This window comes from Aedes albopictus, chromosome 2, assembly GCF_035046485.1.
Source record: "Aedes albopictus strain Foshan chromosome 2, AalbF5, whole genome shotgun sequence".
NCBI classification, from domain to species: domain Eukaryota; kingdom Metazoa; phylum Arthropoda; class Insecta; order Diptera; family Culicidae; genus Aedes; species Aedes albopictus.
The window spans coordinates 94,394,169-94,418,000 of record NC_085137.1 but is presented as its reverse complement, the minus strand read 5'-3'; the positions used below and the strand labels follow the sequence as shown (position 1 = coordinate 94,418,000).

Below are 23,832 nucleotides of genomic sequence, written 5' to 3'. Positions count from 1 at the left end.
TTCATAAACAAGATCCTTCACCTGCCTCGCCATATACATTGGTGCGTTAAACTCTCTTGTGATTTTATTTACCGACCAAGACTTAGGAAGTACAGATAGTATTTTAATCTGTTCGCTTCTGTCAGTTGGAGGGTGATTGAACTTATCCTTTAACTGCATAATTACCTCGTCATACGCCTCCACTTTGCCAACATCCGTTGAATCTATTCCGAAGATATTTTTTCGAACTGCTTTCGTATCAGAGACGAATGCCCCAGAGGTAAAGTCTCTCTAAACAAAAAAAAAAAAAAACTGCTTTCGTAATCTGCAATGATTTGTTTATGCGTGACTTATCAATCTACGACATGACTCACAAATACTCATCGATTCGTCGATTTCATGTGTATATCCCATGGAATGAATCTTATCTATCAATCTTAATGACATGCCCCGTAGATTATGACGGTTGCACTTTGGATTGTTTATTTTTGCACTGCACTTGAATTTGTTGAATTTTGATTTATACGATTGATCCATTACTTTTCAGAACTGCCTTTACAGTATGCGGCAGGAAAAAATGCGAAAGTGTTTTTCAACTTCAAACCTCATTTTCGTCCATTTGACATTAACCAATCTATGTTTCAACGTTCCATGATCTATAATAGGCTAGTTTTCTGAAAAGTTAATTAAAAAATTTCCCATTTTGGTCATTAACCTTTACAGGGCGGCGCCTGAAGATGAAGACAACCAGAATTTTTAAACCACAAAAAATCGCACAGGTCGCTAAATTTCGCATCTGATAAAACAAAATTTTTGATTTTCTCTACAATATCATCAAATATATGTACTTATTTCATCTGCTATGTGAAACTACATGGCTCTGGATCAGTGTGGTCTGGTTGTTCATCGAATTTGAGCTAATTTTGTTACTGTTATAGTCATTTTGTTTAATAACCATTGGGCGCGCAGTTTATTGATATCCGCTAATTAGGCCTACATTATCACATGTTAAACATCAAATGTGTTCATTTTTATTTTTCAGTGCTAGAATATAGACATTGACTGATACACTGTCATGAAAAAATAGTCATATGTATCCCATATTTAGCGTGTAATAGTGCCTTGAACTTTTCGCATTTTTTCCTGCCGCACCCTGTAATAACCAAAAAGAAGTAACACGTTGAATGATACCGATTCATTTTCTTGTTTTGTTCATATTTGCTTTAGGTACAACTCTTGATTTTTTTTTTCGATTAGGTAGTTCGAATCTAATAAATAGCCTTACCTAATATTAGGTAAGAACATGGGGTAGAAACGTTTGGGTAGAAATTACAGCAGCACGTATGAAATGCGTGTTCTAATTGTATATTGTTTCGTACTTCTAGAGTGCTGCTGCGTGAATATGGGTGCATTGCATTGTCGCATATGACACAATAAGTTTCATTGCATTTTGAGATTACTAGATAACCTTCACTGGTTTAGTTTGTTTTTAAAAAAAGACACTGAAAAAATAATAATTTGGACATGAAAAAGTTTTTGTTAGAAAAACTTTTTTTCCTTAAAAGTGCCTATCTTGTGATGTATGGACGGTTGGTAGGGAACATAATTTTCTGTCTTGAGACAAAATTTCATCAAAATCAAAAATGGCGTTTTTTTTTTAAATCAACTTTGAATTTTTAGAAATGATTTTTTTCAGTGTAGGGCTCATTTTGGATTTTTTTCAGTATTTTTTTCTTAAAATTTGACTTATTTTGTGATAATCACCCATACAACACTTTTTTGTAGGAGTAGTCATTTTTTGATTAAAAACATTTTTAAAAAATCCATAAAAAAAGTTTAGCCCTTTTCAAAAGTCAGTCCAGATAAATTTTGAAGAAACTAAGTATGCAAAGTGGCTTATCTAGTCTTGGTGTACATACCCAGAAAGTTTCATTGAAATCTGAGAGGGTGCTGCCAACTCCGAATACGATTTGGGGCGAAATTCGTCAGATACATCTTTATGAGAGAGATTACTCCAAAAATATGTCCAAGGATTCATTTGAGAAATCTTTAAGAATTGCTGTTCTATTTTCGGTAAAAGTTCGGAATAGCTCAGTTTTATCGAAATTCGTTAATTTTTATCGAACGTTCGGCAAACACTACCGTTGGTTCGGTACAGTTTACCGAACGTTCGGTATTGTTTGCTAAACTTTTTCCGAAAATAGAACAACTGAATACGGTACTTTAATTTATGTGTGTACCTTTCAAAATTGCCCCAAAAATTACTTTACAAATTACTCTTTACAATTTGGTCCAGGAACCTGCCAAGAAACCCTTCCTTTGGTTTATTATGAATTGCTTCTGGACATGCTTCCAGATATTCATGATTAAATTACTACAGCTATTCTCTCAAAAATTTTCCCAAAATTTGCTGCATCAGTTGTTTTGGGTAAATTTCCATGTGTTTCATACGAAATTCCGCCAGAGATTTCTTTAGGAATTCTCAGATTCAGATTTTTTAAGGCATTAATTCAAAAATATTATCTAGGCATTTCTACATAAGTTCATGTTAGAATACTAAAGAAATAGTTTCAGTAAATCCTCCAAGAATGTTATCAAAGGATTTCTCGAAGAATTTTCTTAATAATTCCTCAAGAAACTTTTCTAATAATTCCACCAAAGGTCTCCAGGAATTTCTCCAAATATTTCTCTATAAAGTAGTTCAGAAATTATTCCTGGCACTCTGCCAACAATTTCACTGGAAATTCTCGAGTTATTTCTCAATAGATGAATTAAAGAGTTCTTCTGAGATTTTTGAATGGATTCTACTGGAAGTTTATTCGGCATTCCAAGTTTATTCGGCAGGAACTCGTTCAAAGACTTCTGATCGGTTTTCTTTAAAAAATCCTTCAAAAATATCTCCAGAGACTTTTTCAGAATTGTTTGGATTACGTCATAAATTTCAGTGAAAATCCTACCGATACTTTTTTAAGACACTGCATGTGCGATTCCATAAGAAATTTTTCCTAGGATTTCTCCACAGATACGTACAGGATTTTCTCAGATGTTTTACAAGGAGTTTTTCAGAAGTCTCCCCGAAATTGCACAAAAAATACTGGAAGAATTCTGATGAAATTATTTTTTGAAGAAATCTCTGGAGGATTGCTTAAGAGAATCTTTCACAACCTCCTGGTGTGTTACCACGAGAAGTGTTTAAAGCAAAACCCCATGGATTTCTTTATCAACGATTGCTTCACAAAATCAAAAGTTCAGAATCCGTCTAGAAATTCTTCAAAAATTTCTTTGGAAAATCTTGCACACTTTCTCCAAAATTCTTTTCAGAAATACCTTTATGAGACTTCTCCAACAATACATCCAAGGATTTATAAATGAAAATTTTTTAAAGGAATTTAAATAATCTTCTATGGATTCCTTTAAAAATTACTCCATAAATTCCTTGAGAAAATACCCTAGGAGTTCGATCTAGAAAAAAACTTAGAAAAAAACTTTAAAATTTTCTGTAGCGATACGAACAAAAATACCTGAAACAATTTCTGAAAGATTTCCTCAAAAAATATCTGAGGGATCCCTGAAGGATTTTCTGAAAGTATCCTTGAAAGATCTCCTGGACTTACTTGTGGGGAAATTCTTGAAAGAATTTTTCAATTGGTACACAAAAATCTCTTGAGAAACTTCTGGAGAAAAAAAAACTCTGGGGGGAGTTCTTTTGGGAATCACTGAAGGAATTTTTGAAAAAAGTATTTTGAAAAATCGAATTTGGAAGCTCTCTGCAGGTTTTGAGAGAGGAGCTTTTCAAAAAATATCAAGGATTAGATTCTGGAGTAGTTTATGCAGGAATTGTTTAGATGAACTTTGGAGAAATTCCTGAGGCAAGACGGGAAATATTTTTTAATGAATCGCTGAAGAAATTTCTGAAGGTAATTGAGACAACTTCTGTAGCAATATCTAGAGGAACTCCTGAAGAAAACCCTAGAGAAATTTCCAACAGAAATTCTTGGTAAAATTTAGTCTTGCCTAGTTTGGGTAGTGGTTATATAGTTAGGATAACTAAGTTCAATCTTCAGCATTATAGAGCAGTAACGATCAATCTTTGCAAGCTTATGCCAAATGGTACAGAACAAGTGGCTGTAGTCCAAGAATCTTACCTTCGTAAGGGGCATTTTTATCTAGGAAACCTTGTGAACCCGGTGTTTGATATTTTCAGTAAAAATAAAATGATAAACTCGTGTGTCATGCCTTGAGCATGTGTGCTTGTCAACAACGCAATTGTCGCTACACTCGTCTCTGAACTGGCTACCTGAGATGTTATGGAACAATAGACATATCCGTTGGGAATCTCAACAGGAAATACGTCTATTGTTTGGTCATCGCATATTGCTCTTCTAAAGGCCTTCTGCTAATAGTTAGCATTGATACTAATGCTCACCATATCATTTGGGGCAGCTCAGATATCAACTTGAGAGGTTCCAGTTTGATGAAATACGTAAGTAGTATCAGGGTTGTGCAGTTTCAGGATGGTCAATGTCGAATGACACTCGCTCTAACCATCACTTCATACGACAAACGCAGTCCATCAATCAGCAATCAGCGATCGTCTCTTGTTTTCTAACCACACGATGAAACACCGAAGCGAGTTTTTGTTCGACGCTTTGCATTCTATTCATAGGGCGTGCTATGTTTGTATTTGCTGCGCCATGCAATACTACTTAACAAATTGACCCTCATCCTGGCATTTTCAGACGAGAGTCACCCAGCAGTGAGTGACATAGCTCTGCGTCGGAACGACTCTTAAGAAGCGTTCGGCTACTCAAGAGATTTGCAGAGAAAGAGCGTGGCGGCGGCAGCCACCGTATCAATGCGTTCGTCTCGAATGTGTTCGATAGCAACATAGAGACGGTCGGCTGTAGCGTTGATGGAGGAAGAAGGGCAATGTTGATGTTGCGGCTTTTTTGTGTTATGATGGTGATAATGCACAAGACTGAGTAGTATCATTTGCAAGTGTTGGACATCACGCTTTGCTCATGTGTCAGATGAAGAATCTTTATCTGAGTATGGCTACCTCGTTTTCTGATCATTTGAATGTTACTTCGCAAACCTTGTGTTTCAGGAATCCTCGGCCAACCAACTGGGATCTCTTTACCGATTTGGTTGCGGCCATCCATTATTCACATTCCAAGTGATTTAGATAATGCCGTTGATACTACAACGACCTTCATCATGGGATGCTTTTGAAGAAGCATGCCCTCTACGGTCTGTGAAGACCACAAGAGGAACCCTTGGTGGAATTCTGATCGGGCGAAGCTCAGGAAACAATGTAGAAAGAGTTGGAACAGATGACGTTCGGCTGGATTGGAGGCTTTCAAGATTGACTAACAAGGGCTACCAGAAAGCTCTCCGATCTGCTGAACGATCCGGCTCGTAAAACTTTTGTACAAATGTTTCCAGTTTGAGTGATGTCAGTTGGCCAAACAGAGTCCTTGTGAAATCTAAGGATTTTTGAGTGACCGGACTTCGTTTTCCAAATGGCGATTTCACTTCCACCGGTGAGGAAGTTCTGGAAGGGTTATTCAGCACACACTTCCGCGGATGTGTGGATATTACATCTTCGGATAAAACCTGATGTATTTTCTCTTGTAGTTATGATTCTCTGGCTTCGGCGCGGATTATTGTAACTATAGAATCCATTGAGTGGGCACTAAATAGTTGTGCTCCTTCCAAATCTCCTGGGGTGGATGGAATTTATCCTATTTTGCTTCAGAAAGGATTTGATTATTTCAAACATGTTTTGGCAAAACTACTTGATGTTTCTGTGAAGTTTATTCCGAAAGTGAGTCGTGCTATGTAAGAAGCAAACAGTTTCAGACCTACCATTTTGACCTTTTTGTCTTCTGAAATGCTTAGAACGCATTGTCGATCATCACATCCGTGATGTTCATCTAGCCAACGTGTCTGTGCAACGTGCCTCTTGATGTGAACCAATATGCCTACCAATCTGGTGAGTCCACTGTTACTGTTTTATACAAAACTAGCTGTCCCGGCAAACGTTGTCTTGCCAGGCTGTGGTGGTTTGACAACTGTTGAGCTCATAACGTCACCGCACTCTAGATTGGTTTCATTTCGATCGTGTTGATTTCCTTCCCAGCTCATGGAAAATCAGTACTTGATAAATTTTCTTACTTTTTTAGTTGAAATTCGTAACTTTTTGTACATATAAACACAGCCACCACGAATACGAACCGAACCGTGCAAGAGTCATCCTGATCGGTTCACTCGTTCTTGAGTTTTGTTGCCTCAAAGAGACTTTAAACTCATTTTTATATATATAGACTAGCTGTCCCGGCAAACTTTGTCTTGCCATGATGTGGTGGTTTGACAACTGTAGAAGTCATCGCTGCACCGCCATCTAGATTAATTTTTTTTCGATCGTGTTGATTTTCTTCCCATAATGGGTAGTACGCTGATCGCAAGAAATTTCTTGGCCTATCTCGATGTGTGGAAAATTCAGGCAAGGAATCGCTCAAGAAATAATAAAGCATCGCTTTATTCTGGATCCTAGTACGGAGCTGAAACGAAACGTCAAAACAAAATGGGGCTTGCTGTGTTAAATTTCTTGACCATTCCGGTCACGGAAAAATAATGCACTGAATGAAAATTACTTGAGCGAATCCGTTTGAAGTGCATACCTCGCATTATTAGAAATCAGTATTTTATCAATTTTCTTACTTTTTAGTTGATTTTCGTATCTTTTAATGCTTATAAACACAGCGACCATGAATACGAATCAAGCCGTGCAAGGGTAATTCTGATCGGTCCATCCATTCTTGAGTTTTGTTGCCTCAAAGGGACTTCAAACTCATTTATATATATATATATATATATATATATGTATATATATATATATATATATATATATATATATATATATATATATATATATATATATATATATATATATATATATATATATATATATATATATATATATATATATATATATATATATATATATATATATATATATATATATATATATATATATATATATATATATATATATATATATATATATATATATAGATAGATAGATAGATAGATAGATAGATTGTTAACGATATCGAGAAAGCATTCACTCAAAAGCAGTCCTGCTTGGGTATTTTCTTGGATATCGAAGGTAGTTTGGTCAGCCTTTCGATGCCATATTGTATGCCGCATATGGTATATCTTCAATGATTTCCAATCGGATTCACCACATGCTCACAAATCGACATCTCTTCTCGACATTGTGTCTATCAGCTATTAGGAAATTGAGTGTTTGTGAATACCCACAAGGGGCACCAAGTATAGTTGGAAAGTTTTAATATAATGTTTCAGCGTTTGTTGAATAGTTTTGTTTTACAAATTACTTACCTTAAAGTTGACCAGCACTAGTTTGCCCACCCTACAACATGGGTTGATTTAATCCATGACATCATTACAGTAAATTGGTCCGCCACAATTTCGTCGAACAAATTTGTTACATCGTAGATATAGGACCGTCTTGAAACAACAAGCATGGCAAATTCTATTTAACCGGATTAGTTGTTCAACAACAGAAAAGAAAATTGGTCGACTCCACCCACAACACAATTCTAAGCGCGCGGTTAGTTTTTCATCAAACACAATATCTCCCCCAACTCACATCGGAAAACATCTGGCTCATCGGCAGCCAGCAACGATCAACCGGAAATGGAATTCATCCCGAGGGTTCACTTCTGCTCTAACCACTAGTGAGTGGCTGCTGTGCTTTTCCCGGACCAAAACTCGACCTCAAAAACAACAACTCAATTATCTTCGGTGCTTCATCTTTCATCCGCACGTTTCCTTCTCTTTTCTTTTTCCGCTGTCGTTTCAGGTGCTATACCCTCAGCCACGGGATTCTGGTGTGTACGAGTGCCAGATATCCACGACGCCTCCGGTGGGATACTCCATGACTCTGGCCGTCGTCGGTAAGTAGTTGGGGGATTTCTGGTGGGCTGGGGGTTCTTTGGGTTTGCGAATACATGCAGACACGATACTTGTATGGGAAATGATTGGTACAAAATTCTTCGCTTTTTTCACTGATTCTAAATATTTTTTTTTAAAGATCCATCTACTATAAATTGCGTAGGTATAACTTAATTTATACATACCAAACAAAATTCTTGAATATATCAAAACTTCCAAAAAGTTTAAGGATATTCAAACCTTAGTTTGAAACTGAACCTTCTTGAAAAGTTCTGCTAGAATTATTATCTTTTCTCTCTGAACATGTGCGAGGCGCAAAAGAGCATGTGGTACAAGCGCCAAGAAATATGTGACCAACCGGGCCTACCGAGCATGAGAATATGTATGTATGTAATGGCAATGGCAGCTCAACATAACCTAACCACACCAACCCAGCTGGATGGGAAATTCCTTCCGAAATAGACTGGGAACGGTTTATGAGTTTTGGTCACATGAATATTATGTGGTTGAGTGTGTAGACTGAAGACCTTAGACGTGTTCAATACCCTGACTGGATTGGAATTCTCACAGTTTCTTTAAACTGTTAATGTTTTCATATTTTTCAATAACTACCAGACTGCAATCGGAAGCATGAATGTCACATGTTACAATAGATATACGGGAGAAACACGTACTTCAAGTTTCAAAATAAATTTTGACTATTGTCGCATTTAATCGACATACGCAATACGGAAATTCATATAAATCCATATTTTGACAAAATATTTCAAAAATACTTATTGACCTATGACGTTTGACATAAAACCCTAAAAAAATGTGTAACATGTGACAGTGGTAATTTCTTTCTGGCTGCAGCCTTATGTGTTGGCTTACGAAACAATTATTTTTGTTCCAACGTTTCGATTTCGGTTTTGAGCTTCATCAGGGGATCTTAATATGTATTTAAAAAGGGGGAGGGTACATTGAACATAACATATCGAACATGAAAGGGTTGATAAATAGAAAAAAAAAATACAAAACTTTCACAAAACAAATATTCGTCACTGTCCATAAACTTTTAGCCTGAGCATGTCGGGAAAGTCCTATGAACATTTACATCATGGTTTGTGTCTGAAATTCATCTTACGGTATGGTATTTTAGTACTTCAAGTTGATACGCCTCCACTCTACTTTGTTTTCTCTCACTATTTCAATTCTTCTCACTCGTCACTCGTCAATATCTACCTTCTCTTGATTGTCTTTCTATCTGTCCCTGTGTCCCTGTATTTCTTATATATGTGTTGGGTTTGTATCTGATCCATTTTTACTGTTTCTGTTTTTGTGTGACAACCTTTTCAGTGTGTGCATTATACCTGTATAGCACGTGTTTAGACCTTCTTAAACTAGAATCTAAAATGTTTGCATTTAACAGATCAAATCTATGTCCCGTGGTCATACAGTGGTTCATCATTGCGATTCTTTTCTTCAAATTACCTAACTTTTTTAGCCTATCTGAAGTGTTTTCAATTTTCATCGTTTTGTTTAGGATGTTTACGTCTGATTTGTGTCCATATATTCGTGTCTGTAGTTTATTAGTTGTCATACCGACGCATTTCGCATTGCATTGTTTACAATTACTTGTTTAGTATAATTAAAAAAAAAACACACACACACAGGGGCTGTCCATAAACCACGTGGTCATTTTTTTGGGACTTTCCAACAACACCACCCCACCCCCCCCCCGCGTGGTCATTTGTCCATACAAATTTTTTTATTCGTCCATACAAAATGGTCATTGGCCGAACCCCCCCCCCCCCTCATGACCACGTGGTTTATGGACAGCCCCACACACACATTTTGATGTTCAATTTAATTTGGATTTTGAGGAAACATGGTTTCGAAAGTTGGCACGGTAAAGGCTGGGTATGCTGCGCAATTCAGATCCCATTGTGATCCACTAGCCTCTGCCCTGCAACTCCTATCCCTACCTCCTCGTGGTACCGGCTGGAAACTATGAGCAACCTTAGGGAAGATCGGGTAACCAACGTCCGAGTACCAAGGAAGGACTCTAAGCTCAACTGTGCATTATGGTCCTCCGGAAAGTAGGAAGTTTGTGTCAGGCCCTACGAGCCAGCCGTCAAAAACATTGTAACGGAAAATCAGCAACAGAATAATACGAACCGAGACCAACGGCAACGACCCCAGCGAACAAAAAGGACCTGCGATTGGAAACTCGGTACGTGGAACTGCCGATCTCTCAACTTCATTGGGAGCACCCGCATACTCTCCGATCTACTGAAGGACCGCGGGTTCGGCATCGTAGCGCTGCAGGAGGTGTGTTGGACAGGATCCATGGTGCGAACGTTTAGAGGTAATCATACCATCTACCAGAGCTGCGGCAACAAACGCGAGCTGGGAACAGCTCTCATCGTGATGGGTGATATGCAGAGGCGCGTGATCGGTTGGTGGCCGATCGACGAAAGAATGTGCAGCCCACACTCCGGAAGCACTGATGATGACAAGGACGCATTTTACGCGCAGCTCGAACGCGAGTACGACCGCTGCCCAAGCTACGACGTCAAGATCATCATAGGAGATTTAAACGCTCAGATAGGCCAGGAGGAGGAATTCAGACTGACGATTGGAAAGTTCAGCGCCCACCAGCAGACGAACGAAAACGGCTTACGACTCATTGATTTTGCCGCCTCCAAAAATATGGCCGTACGTAGCATGTTTTTCCAACACAGCCTCCCTTATCGTTACACCTGGAGATCAGCACAGCAGACGGAATCTCAAATCGACCACGTTCTGATTGACGGACGGCACTTCTCCGACATTATCAACCTCAGGACCTATCATTACGCCAACATCGACTCCGACCACTACCTAGTGATGGTCGAATCGCGCCCAAAACTCTCCGTCATCAACAATGTACGGTACCGGCGACCGCCACGGTACAACCTAGAGCGACTGAAGCAACCGGATGTCGCCTCAGCATACGCGCAGAATCTCGAGGCCGCGTTACCAGACGAGGGCGAGCTCGATGAGACCCCTCTAGAGGACTGCTGGAGTACAGTGAAAGCAGCCGGTTCGACGAAGAGTGCAGAACGGTTTTGAAGGAGAAGAATGCAGCGAGAGCGGTAATGCTGCAGCAAGGGACTCGACAGAACGTGGAACGTTACAAACAGAAGCGGAAACAGCAGACCCGCCTCTTTAGGGAGAAAAGCGCCGCCTGGAAGAAGCGGAGTGTGAAAAAATTGAACTGCTGTGCCGTTCCCAAGAAACACGGAAGTTTTATCAGATGCTAAACGCATCTCGCAACGGCTTCGTGCCGCGAGCCGAAATATGCGGGGATAAAGACGGAGGCCTCTTGACGGACGGACGTGAGGTGATCGAAAGGTGGAAGCAGCACTTCGATCAGCACCTGAACGGCGTGGAGAACGTAGGCACGGGAGCCTACGGCCACGCTGAGGGAAGTTAAGGATGCCATTCACCTGCTCAAAACCAACAAAACAGCTGGTAAGGATGGTATCGCAGCTGAACTCATCAAGATGGGCCCAGAAAAGTTGGCCACCTGTCTGCATCGGCTGATAGTCAGGATCTGGGAAACCGAACAGCTACCGGAGGAGTGGAAGGAAGGGGTAATCTGCCCCATTCACAAGAAAGGCGACCATTTGGAATGTGAGAACTTCAGGGCGATCACTATTTTGAATGCTGCCTACAAAGTGCTATCCCAGATCATCTTCCGTCGTCTGTCATCTAAAACGAATGAGTTCGTGGGAAGCTATTTATCAAGCCAGCTTCATCGACGGCCGGTCGACAACGAACCAGATCTTCACCGTACGGCAAATCCTTCAGAAATGCCGTGAATGCCAAGTCCCAACGCATCACCTGTTCATCAACTTCAAAGCGGCATACGACAGTATTGACCGCGCAGAGCTATGGAGAATCATGAACGAAAACGGCTTTCCTGGGAAGCTGACTAGACTGATTAAAGCAACGATGGACGGTGTGCAAAACTGCGTAAGGATTTCGGGTGAAATATCCAGTTCGAATCTTGCCGAGGACTGCGACAAGGTGATGGACTCTCATGCCTACTCTTCAACATCGCTCTGGAAGGTGTGATGCGACGAGCCGGGCTCAACAGCCGGGGAACAATTTTCACAAAATCCGGTCAATTTGTGTGCTTCGCGGACGACATGAACATTATTGCAAGAACATTTGGAACGGTGGCAGAGCTGTACACCCGCCTGAAACGTGAGGCAGCAAGGGTCGGACTGGTGGTGAATGCCTCAAAAACCAAGTACATGCTGGTAGGCGGAACCGAACACGACCGGATCCGTCTGGGTAGTAGTGTTACAATAGACGGGGATACTTTCGAGGTGGTGGAGGAATTCCCCAAGTAACACACTTCTTATAGAAGAGTCACGGCGGCGCAGGTTTTTGTTGCGGAGAAGTCACTGTGACTTACTTCTAGCAAGTAAGTATTTATTTGTTAGAAGTAAGTCACAGTGACTTCTGCGCAACAAAAACCTGCGCCGCCGTGACTCTTCGGTGATAAGTGTGTTACTTGGGTCGTCTACCTCGGATCCTTACTGACGGCTTACAACAACTTGAGCCGTGAAATTCGGAGGCGCATCATCAGCGGAAGTCGGGCCTACTACGGGCTCCAGAAGAAACTGCGGTCTAAAAAGATTCACCCACGCACCAAATGCACCATGTACAAAACGCTAATAAGACGGTGGTCCTCTACGGGCACAAGACATGGACCATGCTCGAGGAGGACCTGCAAGCACTCGAAGTTTTCGAGCGACGCGTGCTAAGGACGATCTTCGGCGGTGTGCAGGAGAACGGTGTGTGGTTGAGATGGATGAACCACGAGCTCGCTGCACTTCACAGTGAACCCAGCTTCCATAAGGTGGCCAAAGCCGGAAGGATACGGTGGGCAGGGCATGTTGCAAGAATGCCGGACAACAACCCTGCAAAGCTGGTGTTTGCAACTGATCTGGTTGGCACAAGAAGGCGTGGAGCCTAGAGAGCATGATGGGCAGACCAGGATGGAGAGCGGTAGCCACAAACCGAGTATTGTGGCGTACTATTGTTGATTATGTCTTGTCTTAAGTGTGATGTTGAACAATTAAATGTATGTATGTATGTCAACAAGACCGAATCGTAAAATGAAAACACGATCAAACCTTCCAGCTTTAATGGAGTTGTGAATGTTAAAGGCTTCCTATATCTTGGTAGCCAAATGGCGGCCGATGGCAACACCAAAATCCACATGCGGGCACAGTTCAAGAAGGCGAGGGCTGCTTTCGCGAGTTTAAGAAATGTATGGAGAACAATAACCAAATTAGTCGACGTTATATCTGTGCTGCTGTACGTCAGTGAAACTCGGTGTGTATCAGTGGAGAACACTCAACGACTGCAGGTCTTGATCAATAGATGCCTGTGGTATATAATTCGTGCATGGTGGCCTCACAATTGGATCTCCAACGTGGAGCAACAACGTCGATGTCATCAAAAGTCGATAGCGACAGCGAAAGTGCAGGTGACCCCACTCTATGCAGGGGCGGGAACGAAATCTACATACAAGCGTTAGAAGGAACCCAACAGGTCGTCGCAGCAAAGGCAGGCTTAGAGGCTCAAGGCAGCGCACCTTAAACAAAGAAATAAAGAAAGTCGACCGAAATTTGACCTGGTCGCAGGTCAAGGTGATGGCAGGCAATCGCCCAGGATGTAAATCTTTCAATTTGGCCCTCTGTATAACCATCGGTGCTTCCCAATTTCCCAAATTAAAATGCTGCATAACATGAAAAATATCAATGGTTCAGGAATATAAAGGAATTATTTCACAAACAAGGTAAAAGTTATGCAATCTATAAACATTCGGATCCCACGGAACCAGTCTAGAGAAGCCATAACATTCACTATGCCACTCGAGCAACCGTTCGTTCTCATACCGACGGAAGCGCTATCACAGAATATGAAAAGATATCAACCGCAGGATACCGAAGGAATCCGCCTACAGGGTCTGTCCCACTTTGGCGTGTCCTCGATTTTTCCTTCCCCCAAAACGATCTCCTCGGAAAATTAATGGGACAAAGTGACACGGTTTACTGCCTCCGGCTAGACCCTTGCTACTCCCAGTTGGCGAAAGGACCGACCAAATAATCTCTGCCACCACACACCGTACTGACTGGCGTCGGCGACACCCGTTTGAAGACCAACCGGCTTGGTGAGGAACGACGGCAATGGACAGTGAGGTACCGCACGCGCGGCGGGTTAAATGTAGGTAATATGTTTTACTTAACGAACGAGATAAAGGCGATCAATCGTCATTCCATCACACTGCTCCATCACACTTCCAGCGCAAGGACCCGCGCCGCAAGGGTACATAAATAAGGGTCATTTTCAATTACACCGAGAAGTGATTGCCATTAAAGCTGGAACTTGAGAAACGATGCGACCGGAATGCACTGTCAAATACCTCACTTTTCCAGTAAATTATGTCGGCGCTGGCCATCACCATCATCACCATCGCCTCCGTCGTCGTCGTCATCGTCGCCTGGGCCATCGGCGACAAATTCTGTCAAATGCTCTTGAGTTAGTTGCTGAAAGCTTCATCAAGCGCGCAGTTTGCCGACCGTCCGCTCCTTCGACCCCCTCTGCCCACACTACGGAAGTAGTGACGAAGCATAAGACGGATAATGGGATGCTGCTGGGTTTCGAAGTGGTTGGTAAATCGCCACCCAGCCGCTCAGGAACACTTGATTTTAATTAATGTCCTGGGAACCGTCGTCGTCGTCGTCGTCGCCTTCGCCGTCATCGTTCAAGTAAGAGGCCGGTCCTTTTGCCAGGCTAGTGACAAGAGCTTTCGCATCCAAAAAGGAAGTAGTGCCGCACCTTTCGTGGCCAACGAATCGTAAAATGAGTCATAAATGCTCACTTGGGACGAGAAACGAAAAGTGCCTGACACTCTACTGGGACGGACAACAAAAGATGATGAACATTGAACATGGAACATGTGTGTGAGTTTAGGGTCCATGGTAACAACGGCTCATCCTTTGTTGGGTGCTGTTTGATGCAAACAAGAAACTGAGGTGCATGTGTAGGGTAGGATTTACGTCTAAAACTAACAAGATACCGTCCACGTGCTAGGATTAAGCTTGTTATGGGACACCAGATTAGGATATGGAAATGTGGGGTAGCTTACTTTTAGCTTACCGTTATATGGTTTTTTTTTTTTTTTTGTTTGTATTTACGTGTATTTTAACTTATGCTAATTCTACACTCACCGTTATATGGTCTGCATTTTCAAAAGAAATGAGTAAGGTGATGTGAAGTGGACCGAGTAGGTTGATTAAGTTCCACTTTATGTTTGCGTTTGAAGTATTTAGAAATATGTGCACTGTATTACTATAATGCAGTGGGATGTGCCGGTTATGGTGTTCGGACTTCGGACGAAAATAGTACCTATTCATTACATTTATTTAGTTCAAATGCATTCCAGTGAATTTGATGATAACACTGAATCAGCAATTTGCCGCCATAATATTCTATTTGCAGCTGCAGTTCTCCAACGGCAGTCACGCCTAACGCCTCCTAGATTCGCCCATCATACTCTCTGCGCTCCACGCTTTCTTGTATCAACCCAATTATTAGCAAATATGTACCAACTTTTCAGGGTTGTTGTCCAGCATTTTTGAAACAAACCGTGTCCACCGTATCCGTTCAGCTTCTGCTACTTTCAGGATGTTGGGTTCATCGTAAAGTGCAGCGAACTCGTGGCTCATCCTTTGCAGCCACACACCATTCTTCATCTGCAACCCGTAGGAGGCACGTATTATATATTCGTATAATTCATACTCACCTTGTGCTCACAGCTCTCTCACGGTTTTGGTATGCGTTTGCAACCTTTACTTTATTCGGCAAACTTTTAGATTAAACTGCAATGGAAAAGTCCTTCAAACACCATTTTTGGATAGCATACTTATGGACTGAGATAGAAGCAAGTGAGTATAACTTTTCGCAAGTGAGTATTCCCAACACTGGCTGTACGTACAAGTCGTCTCCATTCCACTCGGTCCATGGCTGTGTGTCTCCAGATCCGCACTCTGCAAAGGGTCCGCAGATCGTCCTCCACTTCATCGGCCCATCTAGCTCGCTGGATCTGTACCGATCGGATGACTCTCGAGAACCATTTTAGTCAGGTTGCTATCCGACATCCTGAGGACGTGACTCGCCCACCGTAGCCTTCCGATTTTCACGGTCTGGACGATGGTTGGTTCTCTCAGCAGCTGATGCAGCTCGTAGATCATTCGCCTTCTCCAAGTCCCGTCATCCATCTGCACTCCACCGTAGATGGTACGCAACACTTTGCGTTCGAAAACTCCAAGGGCGCGTTGGTCCTCTGCACGTACGGTCCCTGTTTCGTGTCCATAGAGGACTACCGGTCTATCAGCGTTTTGTAGATAGTTAACTTCGTGTTACGGCGATCTTTGTTCGATCATAGAGTTATGCGGAGTCCAAAGTAAGCACCTCTGAATTTCTCTGCTGGTGTCGTTGTCGGCGGTCACCAGTGAGCCCAAGTACACGAATTCTTCAACCGTCTCGATTTCATTACCGGCGATAGAAATTCGGATTGGCGGGTGCGGTGGTTCCTCTCTGGAGCCTTTTGCCATCATGTACTTTGTCTTCGACACATTAATGACTAATCCGATTCGCCTGGCTTCACTCTTTAGTCGGATGTACGTTTCCGCCATCGTCTCAAATTTACGAGCTTTAAAATCAATCTCCTCAGCGAGAAAAGCAGCTGAATGAAATCGTTCCACTCGTGTTTATCCCCGCTCTCCTTTTTACACCCTCTAAAGCAATGTAAAACAGCAAGCCCGAAAGACCATCAACTTGCCGAAATCCTCGGCAAAATTCGAAGGGACTCAACAGTGTCCCTGATACTCGAACTACGCACATCACTCGATCCATCATCGCCTTGATCGATCTTATCAGTTTATCCGGGAATCCGCATTCGTGCATAATCTGCCATAGCTGTTCTCGATCGATTGTATCGATTCTGCAACACCTGGCGGATGCCTAACATCTGGTCCGTTGTAGCGCGTTCACACATGAATCCAGCCTGATATTGCCCCACGAACTCTCTTGAAGTCGGTGATAGACGGCGGCATAACATTTGAGAGAGTATCTTGTAGGCATAGCTCAGTAGTGTGATCGCGCGATAGTTCCCGCAATCCAACTTGTCGCCCTTTTTGTAAATGGGATACATGGTACCTTCCATCCATTCCTGCGGTAATACTTCCTCCTCCCAAATCTTGGTAATGACCCAGTGTAGTGCTCTCACCAGTGCTTCTCCGTCGTATTGTAGAAGCTCGGTTGGTAGTTGATCTGCTACAGCGGTTTTGTTGTTTTACACCGGCTAATCTACTCTTCAATCTCTTGGAGGTTAGGGGCTGGAAATCTTTCGTCCTGCGCACGTACTCCTAGATGTGTAACCTTCAATGCTTGCAACGTTTCCATTGAGGTGTTCATCGTAAAGCTGGCGCCACCTTTCGACCACCTCACGCTCTATCGTGAGAAGATTCCCGTGTCGGCTTGTGACACAAAGCCTCTGCGTGGTCGGTTCAGCTTCTCGTAGAACTTCTTGTTTACTTAGCGCGGTACAGCTCTTCCATCGCTTCGCGATCTCGTTCTTCCTGCTGGGGCTTCTTCATCAGGAAGACTGAGCTCTGTCTGTTCCGCGCCTGTCTGTAACGTGCCTCATTCGCTCTCGTACGGTGTTGCAACATTCTCGCCCATGCTAGATTCGTCTCGTTTTTCAACTCAGAGTTGAAAAAATCTCACCCAATTGAATGAAATTGCACTGAACTGAATGCTGTTTGCATTCATGTTCAGCTCCGCTGTGAGATACTTGAAAGTGAATACAGAAAAACTCAATCACTTTATTGTGGTAATGACTGCACCAACATCAACACACGCTCTGCGCTGATGGTTGTTTCATGTCAATACCGGCCGTATGAATGTTACTAGCCCATAAGAAATCCTGGTGAATTTTTGTCGTTTGAGTGCCGGTGTCCTGAAAAAAGTTGCTTGTGAACCTCACCCTCCCCGCGGTGTGAGCGACGAGAGAATTTTTATTCTCTTTACACTTGCCACCGTGAAAGACAGGAACTTCAACGTCAGAAGCGGTGTGGTGGAAAGACAAAAACAAAAACTCACATTCGGATGCTTCGGATTTTTTGCAACCGTGTTTCAACTGTTCACATTCGCCGTCGTTCCTACCAGTCGTTTCTGCGATTCGAAGTCGCGAAGCCTAGTGCTGTAGCCGAGATATGGCGGATACCTATGGCGGATCAGATGTCCCTCCAGCCATCTTCAAGTGTAGCTACACCAAGCTGCTCTTCCGTTAGGCCACTGCTTACTGCTGCGCGTAGTCTTGAGCCACTTCTACGTTACGCAGCTGCTTGATGTTGAGCCGCGGCGTTCGACTTCGACGCGTGGTGGTAACTGTCGAAAGTTTTGAGCGCATGCATAGAGTGACTGCGATATGTGCGGAGATTGGTTATATACGAGAATAATTTACCGTCGATTAGAACGTGGTTGATTTGGTTTTCTGTTTGATGGTCAGTGGATCTCCAGATGGCTTTGTAGATATCTTTGCGGGGGAAGACGGTGCTTTGGACTACCATACCACGGGAGGCTGCAAAGTTTCCGCATTGCTGGCCGTTATCATTCGATACGGCCGGCGTGCAGGCTGTTTCACTCGATTCATGTCGCCGGCAATGATTTTCACGTCAAACGACGAGCAACCATTGTATGTTTGCTCTAACTGCGCGTAAAACTCTTCTTTCTCGTCATCAGTGGGCAGTGGACGTTGATGATGCAGTGGTTGAAGAAACGGCCCTCAACTCTTAACATGCACATCCTTGCGTTGATCGGCTGCCACCCGATCACACGTTATCGCATCTTGCCCAACACTATAAATCCTGTTCCCAGTTCATTGGTGATGCCACAGCTTTGTTAGAAGGTAGCCGCTCGTTGCCCGCTTTTCCACACTTTCTGAGCAGTCCAAAAAAGTTCCTGCAACGCCACGATGTCGAAGTTGTGGAGATGTAGTTCGTCGTGGATTATCCTGTCACATCCTGCGAAGCCAAGTGACTTGCAATTCCATGTCCCAAGTTACCAGTCGTGGACAATATGTTTTCGTCGCGAAAACATATTGTGCCGAAAAATCGTGAAGATTGCCTTACGTAATAAATGGACAACCCCTCAGTTGCACTTTTTTTTATCATTTAACCTGATTTACAGCTCTTCTGTCCACTAGCGCACTACATGAGCGATTCCAATTGGAAGCTGTACTTACACTTTGTACAGCGCCTAAATGTATTCTATTATAATTCTACTATATCCAACTGGTTGCCGTTGCGCTGCTTTCACTCTCTACCCTATCAAGGTAGAATGATGAGCACGAGGAAGCTGATGTGTGGCTGTTGGTTGTTCCTGTTTTCCAGTCCGATTGGGGGTCCATTATGATTGGCCGTTCGCCGATGTCCAAGTATCCGGGTCTATTTGAGTCATTGGCTCAGAAGAGGGTCAGTGTCAGCTGCTCTCAGGGGTAAAGAGCAACTGACGAGAGTTCCGGGGCTGGGATCGAACCCATTACCATCTGCTTATGAAGCAAACGTGTAGCCACTACGCCACGGGCCCCGGTATCAGTTGCTCTTCTCCCCGAGAGCGGCTGACACCTGACCCTCTTCCGAGCATATGCTTTAACGGACCCGGAACTTGGATATCGGCTAACGGCAGCTCATAATGAACCCAAAATCGGACTGGAAAAGAAACAAGAGCCACACATCAACACCCTCGTGCTAATCATTCTACCATGAACAGGGTAGAAAAGTAAAAGCAGCACAAATGCAAAGCAGTTCGACATTGTAGAATTAGGCTCAGTGTACCAGTTATGGCTATAGTACCTCAAATTCGCCATAGTTGATTTTCAACTTTTAACGATGCAAATCATCAAGAAAAAATATGTGAACAATAGATCATGTTCATAAAAGATGATTGCACTCATTCAAATTTCACATTTTGCTCAAATTATGATAGAAATAAATCATTTTCCTCAAAATTTCGGCTTCCTTGCACCCTATTTCGCCATAGTGTACCAGTTATGGCAAATCCCATAAGGAATGCATGTAAATAGTGCGAAGTGGAACCGAAATTAAAAAGTATGTCCATAACTGGTACAGGGTTCCTATCATTGGCACACGCCGTAATAAATAGTAAAAGTGGGTTTGGCTCAGATTTTATATTTTTCCTGTAAAGTATGGAAACAAATCTATCATTTGACATATCGACGACATTCGTCGGTCTTCTTCTTATTTTTGTAGAATTAGTTTTCCTTAGGTAGTGCGATAACTGGTACAGGCACCCTAGAATAGAATACATTGAGGCGCTGTATAAAGTGTAAGTGCAGCTGCATATTGGAATCGCTCACGCAGTGCCCTAGCAGACAAAAGAGCTATAAATTAGGTTAAGTGGATGATGAAGAATAAAAAAAAAGCCTACGATGAGCGAGGGGGTCTGAGATGTCCAAAATGAATTTAAGTAGGTTGTGGACAGACAGCGCCCGCCCAAATAACCATCACTGTAATAATTGTAGCTATATTTAAAGAGCCCATCAGACATGAATAAAATATTTGCTATTGTAGTCTGATGTTAAGGTGAATATACAACGAAGCCACACCTCGAATTTTCAAGAGCACAAATCTGAGGAACCAAAAGACGGATTGCGCTGAAAAGTTGATCGATTGGTGACCCGCTGGTGGTGACCAATCGATCAACTTTTCAGCGCAAACCAACCCTCGGTTCTTCAGATTTGTGCTTTTGAAAATTAGAAGTGTGGCTTCGTTATATATTCACCTTAACATCAGACTACAATAGCAAATATTTTATTCATGTCTGATGGGCCGCCACTTCAAAACGCCCTGCATAATATTTCTTTACAGCTTTTTTCTACAATGCCACAGGACAGGAGGCTGTCGGGCAACATGGCACCCATTGTGTGCGTAGCACGAAACTTTCGCAAATGAGAAAGATACTTTAACCACTTTTTAACGAGGCCACTCGTTCCTCGCGCAAGCAAGGGTCCAAGAAGCGCACGAGGAAGTCGTTATTCCCTGAGCCGTTTCAAGCACGGTTTGCTTACTGTAAGAGACCTGCCCTTGCGAAAAAAAAAGTGCTGGGGCTCAAATAAACAACAATAACCTGCCTTCCCCGCAGCATAAATCTTGATTTTTAATTAGGAGATCTAGAGCGAGGTTCAGCGTCTAAAAGAAACCGAAAATTGCAACCATCACTGCCGGGGTGACACACCACCACCACCACCATCACCGGTAGACATTATAATCGAGACTTCAGCACAGGGGGTGGGGGAGTAAATTGCTGGTGAAAACAGAAACCAGATCGTTGAGCTCGGCTTGGGCCTGTCTGCGGGCCGCTAGCACAAGAGCGGAATGTGCTCGTTGTCAGTTAGCTGGCTCGGCTACTAACAGGCGGGTTGTGAAAATATAGCGGGGCCACCATTAATTCACCGCAAAGCAGCGCTAAATAGAGATTTATTGTTCGGCGGCCACTCCGTTTCATTATGTGGACAGCCGTGGTAGAAAAGTTATATATTTACAGTCGACCTTACTGGCGCCGAATGATGGGCATCATCCCTTGGTTGGAACGGTTATCATCGTGAGGGATGTTTCCGGAGTGTATGTGATGGCATTTGGCATCTGGACGACAGGAGACGGACAGATATTGACTAGCACAAGAATTCGTTGTGACCACTGAGTGGTCAAAGTTGTTCAGACGACCAAATGGTAGTAAGGGTCTGGGACCATTTGGGCAGGGGGACCTATTTTAGGCATTTGCTGCCACAACTCAGTCAATTTAACTTGATTTTTGGGACACGATCAGAAATGTACAGTATCTTCCGGGAGTGAACTATCTTACACTGGCTGAAATCTTGGAGAAATATTACATAACAAAATATAGGGTCACAGTGCAGTGTTCTCGTGGTATATAGGGGGTGCCAAGGGTGCTATATAAAGATGATAATAATTATTGTACGTCCTCTTTTTCAAATAAATATTTGCCGTAAGGTAAAAAAAAAATATTACTTTCCTCTAAATTATATGAGAAAATATGTTGACTTAATATATTTGTACAACTTCCACTTTTATTTGGCAGCGGATAATAAACTTTTCCTTTCCAAATTTCAAATAGGAACTTAAATATCAAAAAAATAGTTTTCTAGAAAAAATCTGTGTATGAAACTTGCGTATTTTCGGCAGTTTTGTTCTCTTCGTCATGAGGGTTTTGAGAAAACTGTCTCAAAGCTGGCGTCAATTTTGACAACCGACCCGTCGAGAGTCCGACAGCAGACTAATTGTCATACAAACAAGTGATTGGGAGGCAGTTCCCGAAGCTCTCGACAATTAAAAATAATTTCCTCTCCCGCTTTGATGTATTTGTGCCCAATAGTGTATGTATTAGATGTTCATCTAATCCCATCCGAAGGAGGTTTGGATTGTGTAAAGAAGATAACCATGTGCGACTGTGGAATCGAGGTCAGATCAAGGCCAACTGGCAACGGAGATAGTCGAGTGACTCCGTAGCTTGAAGGAATAGAAGCGCCTGTCTAGCGAATTGGGAGTCGTGAGTTCGAGTCTCACCGCAGTACGTGTATATCTTTTCATAATTCAAATCTCAATTTGTTCATAGGGCACATGCTCTGTTGTGCACATGGATGTCAAAGCATTTTCAACAGTGTCAATTATTTCCTAAACAAGCTGAACTAAACGATCAAGTACCAGGCAATTTGGCCTATAAGAAAACCCCTTATGAAGAGAAAAAACGTGCCCTACATCAAATTAAAAATAAATCCGTATTATTTTTAAACGACGTGTCTCTTCAGGAGGGAAAAAAATCTGTATTAAAAAAACGGTATATCTGGTAACTCTGCCATTGTTTTCACGAGAAGTTAATGCTGGTATAATTTCAATTGCTCACGGACGTGTGAGTTTCAACCAGGGCCTTACATTTTCAATTTCAACTGAAATTTTCAGATGAAGTTAGTAAACAATGTTTTCAATCGTCAATCGTCGTCGTCGTCGCACAGTCCGACTGTCATCGTCACCAATGAACTGACGGTGCTGCGACGCACACTGGGGCAGGATTGAAAATACACGGAAAAAACCTCTAGCTCGTCGAGATGTCGAGATCCACACTTGGTGTCTTCAGATAAAAATATTTCTATGAACAAGGTCAATATTCTGAACGGTAGCATATTTTTCTTACGTTATTTGCATAAAAGTCCTATAAGTCATTTTGGCCATCTTTCATTTTAGCGGTATGGTGTCTTCGGAAAAGTTGTTCAGCTATTGATGCCTAAAAAGTTTGCCAAAGACGTCAAATTTCCAAAGCCTACTGTTCTTGAGATATTAGCCGTTTTATAAAATACCTAGGGAATCGCGCCACTTGGGCGGTGGCTTCTATATTCGTATGTTTTCCACTATAACTCAGTCAAATTTGAACCAATTGACACAACTTTTGGAATGTGGTGAGATAGGTATAGTATCTACCCGTGTACAACATTTCAAGTCAATTGGTTCAAAATTGACTGAGTTATAGTGGAAAACAGACGAATATAGAAGCCACCGCCCAAGTGGCGCGATACCCTACCTAAAATCGAGTTTTTTTTTCAATAAATTACGTTTGTAAACAAATTTAATGTCCGTTTTCGAGTTATAAAAAAAATACTAAAATAAAACAAAAAGAAAGAGTCGAGTCAAGTACAAGACACTGAAGACGACCTTACAGTTGAGG

The 23,832-nt window shown here is 42.3% G+C and overlaps 1 protein-coding gene across 1 annotated transcript in view; it reads left to right on the top strand.

Moving 5' to 3' along the window:
• Window positions 1-23,832, top strand: part of LOC109431822 (hemicentin-2-like) — a 402,363-nt gene that overhangs the window by 317,706 nt on the left and 60,825 nt on the right. Inside the window, exon 5 of the mRNA XM_062850072.1 lies at window positions 7,871-7,964. Coding sequence (XP_062706056.1) covers window positions 7,871-7,964 — 94 coding nt within the window. The remainder of the gene's footprint in view (window positions 1-7,870; window positions 7,965-23,832) is intronic.